The sequence below is a fragment of the Bubalus kerabau genome, chromosome 18 (genome assembly GCF_029407905.1).
Source record: "Bubalus kerabau isolate K-KA32 ecotype Philippines breed swamp buffalo chromosome 18, PCC_UOA_SB_1v2, whole genome shotgun sequence".
Lineage (NCBI taxonomy): Eukaryota > Metazoa > Chordata > Mammalia > Artiodactyla > Bovidae > Bubalus > Bubalus kerabau.
This window is the reverse complement of record NC_073641.1, coordinates 38,808,054-38,820,159: the sequence shown is the minus strand read 5'-3', so window position 1 is coordinate 38,820,159 and position 12,106 is coordinate 38,808,054. Positions and strand designations below refer to the sequence as shown.

The window sequence follows — 12,106 nt, the reverse complement described above, 5'->3', positions numbered from 1 at the left end:
ACTACATGTCCATATGCCTGACACCCAGATTCAACAATTGATAGCATTTTGCCATATTTGGTTTCTTCTTTCTATATTTTTTGAATAACTGAACTATTTGAAAGTTATGAATATCATGTCACCACTAAATATTAATATATTTGCATGCATCTCTTAAAAATAAGGATGTCCTCTTACATAACCATAAAACTATTCTTACATGTAAGAATATTAACATTTCTCTAATACAATCTAATGCCCAGTCAATACAGAATTTGTCCATGTCCTAATGTCTTTTATAGCTGTATTGGGGAGACCAGAATTTGATTATTAATGTTCATGAGCTATATTTACATTTGTTTCTTAAGTCCACATTTGTTTGAGAACTCAAGTATACAGATGAAGTGATATGATGTATTGACATTGAAGTCGCTCAGTCATGTCCGACTCTTTGCGACCCCATGAACTGTAGCCTACCAGGCTCCTCCGTCCATGGAATTTTCCAGGCAAGAGTACTGGAGTGGGGTGCCATTTCCTTCTCCAGATCTTCCTGACCCAGGGATCGAACCCAGGTCTCCAGCACTGTAGGCAGACGCTTTACCGTCTGAGCCACTATGATGTATAGTACCTACTTTAAAAACAAAAGCAAATAATAGCTAACATTTATCGAGTACTTCCTATGTGCCAGGTAGTATTTTGAGCACCCTGAACACATGAACTCATTTAATCCCACTTTCACCCCACAGAGGTAGGTACTATTAATATTAAAACTACTACAGATGAGGAAATTGAGGGCCAGAGACATATTAAATCCTTTGAGTCACTGCCCTGAGAAAATGGAGCCAGATTTCAAGCCTGCACCCTCTAACACTGTGCTCCCATCAAGACAGGGTTTATATCTTCCTGAGTTCTGAATCCTTACAGTCTATCACAGAATGAGGCATACACCATGTGCTAAATAAACCCTAAAGGATAAAGAAAAGAATTTGAGAAAGGTGCTCCTTGTCTCTATACCTACCTGCCTTTACCCCAGTTGCTTAGGCCACATCAGAAACTTGGAAGAGCCCATTCAAACCATGTTCCCCCTTCCCAGGATTGGGGTCTTCCTCCATCCACCTACACACACATTTTCCTACTGCCCCTGACAAGAAGATTCAGTTTGAGAATAACCAAAAGCAGCCAGTAACAACTAGAGCTGAAATGCCTTTAAAGAGATGGCTCCAAAGAGACTCTCAGACATTCAGACCCTAGTGGGGGTTGGTTAATCTGCTTTGATCAGCAGCGTCCAGGCAGGTAACAGGAGCTATGTGAGGGCATCTAGGAGGGCAGATGGAAATGGAACAGGTGACACTCAGAGGAGTGAGCATCTCTGGCCTCTTCTCAGCATCTTCAGGGCTGGGATGAGTGGCCCAGGTGTGGGGCTGGGTCGGGACAGGTGGGGGCCACATCTTTCTCCCAGGACCTCTCCATTGACTTCATGGAGTATGTGCTAATATTTACTTTTAAAACACAATTATGTGTTTGGGTATATACATTTGTATATGCGGGAAAAAGAGATCAACAAGACGGAGTGAAGGGTAATTCCTTAATGTGGGATTCAGTTTACCATTCTATTTTCGCATATGTTTGAAATTTTCTATACTTAAAAGAAAAAAGTTAAATATTTAGACGGAACTACAAATTAAAGAGATCATAAGAATAAAATTCTAAGTCATAACTAAAATAGATGACCTCATAATAACCAAAAATATATTCAAATGGGACAAAGATAATGTCAGAAAGATGTAGTTATTTTCAGGTACCTTATGAAAATATTCTAAACGGGTTCCAATGTTTTCTTTAAAGATTTTTTTACTGAGTACCATACTGACTTCTCATCTTAGGAAAAACAAAGAACTAACAGTATATACTTCTTTTCAGTAAGACTGCTAACCATATAAGATTATTAGAAGCAAACAGTAATAAATCAGAAGATAAAGCTTCTCATAGTTTTGTTTTTCATTTAAAATTATGTGAAAAATTCTTTAAAATCTCTCAAGATAACTCACCTGAGTTTCCATCATTGGCTTTTGGAAAGGAAATGTATCATGGTTGACACACCACAAAATATCATTATCTTCATTTTCTGAGGCTGCCATCAGCAGAATACCTAAAAGTTTAATACATAAAATCTCATTATAGGATGTCAAATACACCTCCACAATAATCGTAATAATGTTAGTAACATTAGTATGGATACATAAATATACATATTAATCTTTATAAGTAAATAAGTTGCAAAATAAACAAAAAATAAATCCTCTAAAAGGACATATAATCACTGCTAGGGTAGCATCACTAAATGTTCTAGACTGTAAACATTATTTCTTTCAGATAAATACAACTTATTTGTACATTTCTAAAGTTAGCATATGTTTACAATAAGCTTATTAATTTAATTATTATATTTTTAAAAGTATTTAGTACATAAAAAATTGTTGACTTAACAATCAATGGTATGTAATATTCAGTGAAATAGAGTTCATGTACTGTTTAATTCAAATACTCCATGAATAAAAATGATGAAGTTACTAGTGGAATGGCAGAGATAAATGTACTATGAAAGAATTACCTAAGCAATATTAGCTGACATTATAGTTTGGTTTTGAAATATGCTTTCCTAAGCTCAGTTCCAATTCTTCCCATTGATTTGCTCCCCTCATTCTGATTTTAGTGATATTAACCTTGAGTCCATTGGCTGACTATAGGTGATGGGATCCTAATTAATTATTAAGTTATGTAACTAGCTTGTAAGAAATTGAGAAAAGTTTATATCAAGTAGCAAGAAAATGTTTTCTTAAAATTAGTGTATAAAGTTTGAAAAACTGAAATTTGATTATATCATGCACATAACTGAAACCACCATATTTTCCCTCAATAGATTTCTAGCTTTAAAACTTAATTCTATTTATGATGGCATCAAAAATAATACTTAGAAATACAGTGAAGAAATGCAAAATTTGTAGAGTTTCTTACATATTACTATAAAAAATTAAAGGGGGTATAACAGAAAGATATCCCACATTTATGGATTTGAAGGCAATATTTATAGGATGGGAATACCCCCCAAATTCATCTATATTTTCAACAATCAAAATCCCATCTGCTTTTTTTTAGTTGCAGAATTGACAGACTGATTCTAAAATTTATATGACAAAGAGTTCTAGAATAGTCAAAAGAATCTTGGAAAAAAAATGTTGAAATGGGATTTTTAAAACTTATGACAAAGCAATAGTAATCACAGTGGGATACTGGCATAAGGATGGCAAAAGGACTTCTTATTAGGAACTCTTTACCCGTGAGCAGCAGAGTGACTGCTAATGATGAAACATTAGGAGTGATGAAAACATTCTCAAATTAGGTAACAGTGATGGTTATACAATTCTGTGAATAATCTAAACACTACGAGAATGTACACTTTAAAAGGCTAAATTTTATGGTATGTAAAAACTGTATCTCAATTATATGCTGTGAAGCTGCATGTTACAATGTATTTGAAAAAATTCCATTTGTAAAGGCAAGTTTCATTTGGGTGTCAAAAAATAAAATATTAGAAGACATAGTAGAATAAGTACAGAAAAGGCTTTAAAATTTTTATAAAATCAAAATAAGCTAACAAATGCTTTCTCACATTGGAGAAAAGCACACACAGGTTTTCTAGTTTTGATGTTTAACTAGAATCTCATTTTTTAAAGTTAATTATGAATCCAAGAGTTCATCATCAAACTTTCATACTCCTGGATGCAAAATTCTCCATATCAATGAAGACATGGACAAATGGTATCAGAAAAGTCATTCAAGTTTTCCTAACCATCCTGAAAAAACAAAGTTCAAAGTCTGTTACAATGGATATAACACTGATTTTGACCAGTGAGTTCATATACAAGTACTTTTTAAGTTCAAAACAACTTAAAAAGTACTTAGATATTAAAAACTACAGTATTTATATATATATATTTTATATATATATGAATGTCATATGTCAATGAAAAAATTGACATTTAAAAACTTTGAAATAAAAGCTAATTTAAAAAAAACAGATAAAAAAAACTGGATAAAAAAATTCAAAATTTTCTGAATTTTACTGGAAGTTTCCTTGTTATTTCCAAATGCCTCACAAGGCAATCTAATTTTAAAAACTTTAAGCATCTAATATTCCATCTGACAGTATTTCAGAATTTACCTTTACTATAAAGAGCTTTATGTACTTTTGAAGGCTTTTCCACAGTTGAAGATGCAGAGAATCCAGGAGGCAGGCGGACGTGGACCAGTGTCAATGTATTAGGTCGTGCCAATGGCTGTCTGAATGGACAAGTGCTGAAATACAGCCTCACACCTGATCATGGAATAAAATTATCCATCATTAACAGGAAGTAAAAGATACAAGGTACACATGGTATTGAAGCAACTCCACAGAAAAACAGAGAATTCTGTTAAAGTCACATCTCATTTTCCTGACTGATCTTAAATCACCACGCACTCTACTAGCTGGAGTGGTTTCTAAGACAACACCACTTGGAACTGGGAGATAAATTAACACATTTCACCAGAAAGAATCTACAACTTTAAGACCAGACTCTGTCATTAAATACTAGCCACTTTACCTTTCAGGCCTGGTTTTACATCCATAAAATCAGAAGACAGAGCCTGAGGAATCTTTTGATTTTTCAAAAGCCTTCATTTTATGAATTATAAATATAGCTTGACAAAACAGATACAGAAATAGAAACACATTTCCAGTCATACATTTCCAAACCTGAAGATTATAAAGTTATCGCAGTAATAGCACACAAATAAATAAAACAACATACCTGCATGTGTGACAGCCAGTAATTGACAGTCCAGTGATTCGGAGTTTTCAATCACTGCTATTTGAACAATTGGTTTAAAAACAGAACGATCTATGGTCCTAGAAGAAAGAAAAGCTGAACTTTATGTTTTAAATGTATCTACTAAATTACCAGGAACACATTCCACCAGGATTCTTACATGTTTAAATATGCTAAAATAGTTTAAGACTAGTTTTTAGAAAGCAATGCAACAGCAGCAAGAACTAACAAAACCCCTCGATTCTGTGTTTTTCATACTAACAATGTTAAGAGTAATCCTTTTTTCAAAGACCATAAGAGAAGGCTACGTCCATTGGGTAAGTGGTTCAACAAGTTGTTCTAGAACATTAAAATATCATTGCAAAGATTAAGAAGGGGAACAAGTGAACCTTTATAATGGAGAGCTCTGGTGAATACCATCTTAATCAAGTGTTAATCAATTAATAGGAAAATTGGAAAAAAAAAAAAAAAAAGAAAACTGGTATTATGTGCCCCAATATAAGGCTCTATGAAGTTCACATCATGTAATACTAGTTAAAATAGTATTACCCTGAATCTATAAATAAGGGGAAAATAAGACAGATTCAGAAACTGGGATATGCTACTAATAACTTTCCTGTCCCGCCCTCCTAAATGTTAACAGTTGAAAAGGGCAATAAGACGTCTGTTTTATATTAAAGAGACAAACTAATGACAAATGTAGCTCATGAGCTATGACTGAATGTGGAGAAAAATGTAAAGAAAAACAGCTATGAAAGATGTGGGAGACAATAATTTTAATATGGACTACACAATTAGAACATTATAAAATTATTCATTTTTTAGATGTGGTAATGATAATACAGTATATAAGAGCTTAGGATATGGAAAGTGAAGGACTTAAGGATGAAAGTCATATGGTCATGTGTATGTGTGTGTTTGTGTGTGTGTGCACATGCTCAGTCCTATCTGACTTTGCAACCCCATGGACCGTAGTCCACCAGGTTCCTCTGCCCATGGGATGCTCCAGGCAAGAATACTGGAGTAGGTTGCCATTTCCTCCTCCAGGGAATTTTCCCTACCCAAAGATCGAACTTGCTTCTCCTACGTCTCCTGCATTGGCAGGTGGGTTCTTTACTACTAGTGCTATCTGGGAAGCCCCCATATAGGTCAAAACAGTGAGCAAATGAAGCAAAATGTTAACAGCTGGTAAATTTAGATAAAGGGTATATCAGTGTTCATCATGCTATGTTTTTCATTTTTCTGTGGATGTGAAAAACTCTCCCAAAAAAAAACTGGGGGAAAAAAAGAAACCTCTTCCTTTTAAATTGTCTGCCTAAAGAATTTCTTGGTCATTGAGGAGCAAAGAAACCATGCTATCACTAGGATATCTGACCACAGCAGTGACCCAGACACACAGACAACAGAAGCTGAAAAGTGGGGTGTTATGTGAAGAAAATTTCTGCAGCTAAGTCAGTTGTGACATATGCAAACAGCAGTGCACAGTGTCTGAAGACTTGGCTTTTAGGCTGAGTCTCAGCACTTATTTAGGAGTTTAGACCTCAGGCAAATTGTAACAGCTCTTAGTTTCAATTTCTCCAAGAAGACAGTGAGAATAATACAATTCTGAAATTCTGTGTTCCCAAATGGTACTTGTGTCACTTATCAAACCAACGAAATTACTATGTAGATGTGTTAAAAGGGTGGAGTATTTACAAACAGGGACACACTTTGAGATTTCTGGTTTCCTAGTCATAATATCTGTAATGCCTGCACAGACCATTCAGAGCATAATTTAAAACTCCAAGGAAAAACACAGGTCAAGGTGTCCTTTTCACTGAAAAACCAGTCAGTCCGCCTTATGTTTCAAACCATCCAACTTAAGAACAAAAGGAAGCATCTCTAAGAACTGTTTCAAACATAAAATAGAATGTCATTTCCTCCAACATTCCTTACCTTCTAGAGATATTTTGAAGAGGGAGTAGTTTTAGTATACTGCATATAACTAATATAATTATGCCCGCAAATAAAATGTCTGACAATAAGTTATATATTACCTAGCAATATTACCAGCAGCAGAGACAATAGAATTCTGTGACACTGAGGCAACTCTGTTCATTCCTTGTCCATCATGGCCCAAATCATACACCTGTGAATAAAAAATTATACCCACTTAAACATGATTATAAACTGTATACATTTTACAAATGATCTTTTTAATAAACTTTTCCTTTTTACAAATCCTTTAATTCTGATACTTCATATAGGTAGGAAAACATTCAGAGATTTACAATTTCATAAAATTAGTGCTGTAAGAAGTGGTTTGGGATTTTGTTTTAAAGCACAGACTTCATAAGAAAAGCCAAGAGTGACCAGGTCTTCTTTCTTAAAAACAGGGATATTCTTCCGCTTTTATATGGTGGCAAAATATTAGTCTTACCTGTATTACTCCTTTCTCAGATCGTGTATATAAAATATTTCTTGAATTATCAACTGCAATTTGAACAATAGGATCTAAAAAAAAAAAAATCCAAGCAATTAACAAATCAAACACAGTAGCTGCTTATAGCAAATTAAAACTGCTATTTTGTAGTTAAATCTTAGGAAAGTTGCACCAGAACAAAGCTAAGAAGCATTTAGGTCAGACATCATGTGAAGAAAAAAAAAAGGCAAATATCAAATACTGTGACTGGGCTAATAGCATCATAAGTAAGTTCTTCTGTCTTCTAAATTAATTGTTTAAGCCAAACCAAAACCAGGTTTCAAATTATTCCTTCCTTTAACAAACATTTAATGAACATTTAGTTTACCATATGCTAAAAATATGTAAAATAGTTCTACCTGGTCTAGTCCTTCAAGAAACTTCTAATATATCATTGTTTAAAATAAATAATTTAAAAATTCAGTCATATTAACATTTTTAGGTGCTTTTATCTTACCTTACTGAAGCATTTTAAAATTACTTTACCTGACTATATCTCTCATTAAAAACTCAGATATATTCATTTTATGCTGGGAATTTCTTTTAGAGGAGGCAAAACGTATTAAATCTCTGAAAGTCTAACTCTCTCACATACAGACATGGTTGGTTTAAGTACACAGAGCTGTAGTAGACACACGTTCTAAGGTGCTACATTTATAGGAATTTGGGAATAAAAGTCACGCTGTCTCTATGTTTTATCATCCCTTCTCCCTTTAAAAGACCATATAAATATACAACAAATTCTATTTAATACGGACTGTTTCAATTAAGAATAATAATTTAAGAAAATGTTAGGTCAATAATCTGTTAAAATCTTTTGTTTACCAAATTTATTTTCTACTTACCATCTTCTGAGAATGTGAACTGTAGTAATGAAGGAACAAGGAAAGAAAGCGGGCTCTTTGAGTGGTTTATTTTCCTACATCTCTGGCTAAACCAACCTGCTTCTGCCTTAAAAGAAAAAAATGAAAGAAGACTTGTAAATGTAGGTAGGTACCCCCATCACAGCAACTACTATACACCCCTGTTTACAAGCATTCTCAAATCTTAGTGAAATGCCAATAACTGTAAATAAAGACATACTACTCAAAGTAAGTACTGAGCTTAGTCTTGTAATTAAAATTTTAAAAATGTGTTTAACTAAAATCACTGCTGTCAATTAAACCAGCTATATCTATTCCAGCAACCTCAACATTGCTATGTTAATAAATTCACTTTATATTAAAAATTTCTATTTGAAAGCAAGCAAGGAAATAATAGCCATAGTTTATAAGTGTCAAAAGTACATAGGCTAGAGGTATTTGTAACTCTTCCCACCACTGCTAACTGGAAATGTAAAAAATAGTAGCCACCACCATCATAATCTACAGTCAGCCCCTCAATCATTGAGTTTTGCCATACTTAAATGTGTAACAGAACCTTTTTATAAAGTGAACAAAATCAAGAGAAATTGGGTAAGGAAGAGATACAATGTAACATAAAAAACTAACCTCAGTTCTAATCCTATCTCTGCCATGAATTAGTTGTATGACTATGAGAACATTTGTCTTGTCCGTTTCTTACCCTTTAACTTATGAAAAAGGCAACAATATAGTTAAGAGAGGGGGGAGCAACTGGAGCAAAGACATTTCAGAGTAGAGAGAACACGAATGACCAAAAACACATGAAAAGATGCTCAACCCAGCTAGTAATAAAAAAACAAAACAATTTTCTTCTGATAGGTCAAAGTTAGTAAGTTTGAAAACGCCAGTGTTACAGTGAGGAGAGAGAGGAAAGGGATACGATCACAGAGTCTACAACCTGTAATAGGGAACAAGGAAAACATAAAAGTTGAAATACATATACATGACAACACAACTATTAGAATTCTAAGTCTCCACACTAGAAAATATCTACACATATGTTCAAGGAAGCTTGCAGAAGAACACTTATATCATTATTTGTGAAACATGTAATAAAAACCTAGAAGTCCATCAAGAAAAGAGCTGTTAAATAAATCATGTACATTCATTTTATGGACAATCATGCACCAATCACAAAGCGTAATATCTATCTATCTACCAGATACTGACAAGGAAAGACTTTCAAGACAAAATTAAATTAAAAAAGCCAATTATGGGGAATTCCCAGGGCAGTAGTTAGAACTTGGGCACTTTCACTGCTGGGGTTGGTTTCAATCCCTGACTGGGGCACTAAGATCCTGCAAGCCATGTGACTTGGCAAAAAAACAACAAAGAAAAAAAGAAAAATGTCAATTAGGAAACAAAACATAAGCAATAATCCAAGTAAAAACATACACAGAAGTACACTATATGTTTATATATGAGTATACACACACACAAATACATACGCATAGATATTTAAAAACATATTTATAGGTATTCAAACGGAGAAGGCAATGCCAACCCACTCCAGTACTCAAAGATGTTATATATCATGTTCTACAAAAACATATAAAGAATTAATAATGGCTGTTACCTCTGGGGAGAGGACTGGGTTTTATAGGTATAGTGTAGCCATGAAGGACTACAACTTAAACTGTATGTTTGACCACTTTCCATAAGAATATATTAATGTACTTATATAATTAGAAAATAAAGACAAAAGCTTACCAATCCATACCCCATCAAGAGGGAGGAAAAAAAAAATGTTTATAAATGCCAGACTTACTTGATATGCTACTTCATATAAACAGCCATCCTTTCCAGCCAAGAAAATTCTGCCATTATCGGTGGAAGTTATCGTTAAAAGGTAAGTATTATCAGTAGGAAGAGAATATAAGGGATCTGGAAGCAACTGCATTCCACCACACATACTGTCATTGAGAACTCCTGAACCTAAAAGGAAGAATATAGGAATCACTTTACGAACTCTTTAAAAGTTTAACACAATCAGTGTATTGTCTTCAGAATTGATGTTCTTACTGAATTCATGACATGCTAAAAAACTTCAAAAATGTATGTAAAATGTACATTTTAAAATTACTATGGTCTGATATAAACAATTTTATAATTCATGTTAAAATAGAATCTTCAGTATGTATGTATAACATATATAAAATATATAGCATATATATAGAAAACATAATAAAACATCAAATAAAAAAACTAAACCAAAATATTAAATTTTGCAAAAAAAAAAAAAAAAGCCTAGGGATATGGCAGTAATAATCATTATTTTTTTTATCTCTTACCCTCCCAATATTCATTCATTGGAGTCTCCAAAATTCAACATTATCTTACCTAAATGTTACTAGAATGCAAAAGAAACCACTGAATGTTTTTGCAATAAATTAATTGATAGCGTCTTACTTTAAGGGAAAAAATAATGCATATTTCGGTGTTCCATATGTTAAAATGGCCACTTAAATAAAAAAAAAAAGAAATTGAAGGCATTATTGAAAAATTACTAGTGGCAACTATTTTTCTTCTATTACCGTTCTTTTACATTGGACATTTTAGAAAGGTACATTAACATGGTAAATAATCCAAAATAATTCTTTTGTGGAGTTACTAATCTGAAAGATATTATATCTATAGGAAAGTATTCTTTTCCTAAGAGCAAATAGCTCAGAAAGTTAACTTACTGAAAAAAATTAATTTTTAATTATAATATTAAATTGGGAAACCTATTTTTATTTAAAAAAACCACAACATGTGAGTTGCTATACCTGTTTGCAAATTAGTATAGCTGAGTCCAAGAATCACTATATCCACAGGGGTTGCCAAAACCAGGAGGTGTCGTACGTGAGGTTGGAAGATGCCTAAGATAAAGTAAACATGAGTTAGGGTCTATTTTCTGGAAATTACCCAACATTTAAGTATTAATAGAATATGGTTACCTTTAATATGAGCAAAGACTTGGACACAACTCAGTGACAAAATAACACAGTTGATTAACTAGTATATGAAAAGTGTGAACCTAATTTAATGTTGATGCTAAAACATTACTGTGATCATTTAAATAAGCAAATAGTAGTTAAAAAAAACTTAGAAAAAAACACTATAGTATTTAATGATATTTAAATGAGGGTTACATTATAAAACAGTTTAGGTTTATTAAAATTAAAAATTTCCACTTCTATATTCATGTTCATAGCCCAATTCACAAAACCCAAATGGTAGAAACAACTCAAGTGACTGTCAATTGATAAATGGATAAACAAAATGTAGTATGTAATATATAGTGGAATATTACTAGGCCTTAAAAAGGAATTTCTGACATATGCTCCAATAGTCATGAACCTTGAGGACATCGTACTAAGTGAAACAAGCCAGTCACAAAAAGATAATACTACATAATTCCACCCATATGAAGTTCGTGGAATAGTCAAATTCATAGACACAGAAATGGCTTTATAGATGAAATAAGTTTCAGGATCACAGTCAGATAAATTCACAGATTCAGAGAAGGCATTAAACCAAGCACAAAATATTAAAATGTTAATTCATGCTAAACTACTGTTTAAATTTAAAAAGTCTGGAGTGGTATGAAATGGTACATGTAATTATCACTCTCCATACTATAATATCCAGAAATTAGTGTGTCACTGATAAGAATAAAAGCAAATGTATCTTATATTATGATAATGGACATCTCTTTATATGTATTCATTTGGGTGTTAAATGTCAGAAGATGTAACAGAGCTTCTACCATCACTTGGTTTTACTTTCACTGATGAATACCAAGGAGGACAAAGGTCAAAATTTTGTGTTTCAAGATTCACATCAATAAAGCTGAAGGACAGACTTTTTACTTAATGACTTTAAAATATACCCAATATTTCAGAATTTGACTT

The 12,106-nt window shown here is 32.9% G+C and overlaps 1 protein-coding gene across 2 annotated transcripts in view; it reads right to left on the bottom strand.

The window, feature by feature from the left end:
* Nucleotides 1–12,106, bottom strand: part of NUP155 (nucleoporin 155) — a 50,871-nt gene that overhangs the window by 30,627 nt on the left and 8,138 nt on the right. For both annotated transcript variants that reach the window (XM_055555307.1, XM_055555306.1), the window contains exons 5-12: nucleotides 10,979–11,071; nucleotides 9,979–10,145; nucleotides 8,154–8,259; nucleotides 7,267–7,340; nucleotides 6,884–6,975; nucleotides 4,830–4,927; nucleotides 4,202–4,354; nucleotides 2,028–2,128 (exon numbers count right to left, since the gene is read on the bottom strand). In XM_055555307.1, coding sequence (XP_055411282.1) covers nucleotides 2,028–2,128; nucleotides 4,202–4,354; nucleotides 4,830–4,927; nucleotides 6,884–6,975; nucleotides 7,267–7,340; nucleotides 8,154–8,259; nucleotides 9,979–10,145; nucleotides 10,979–11,071 — 884 coding nt within the window. The remainder of the gene's footprint in view (nucleotides 1–2,027; nucleotides 2,129–4,201; nucleotides 4,355–4,829; nucleotides 4,928–6,883; nucleotides 6,976–7,266; nucleotides 7,341–8,153; nucleotides 8,260–9,978; nucleotides 10,146–10,978; nucleotides 11,072–12,106) is intronic.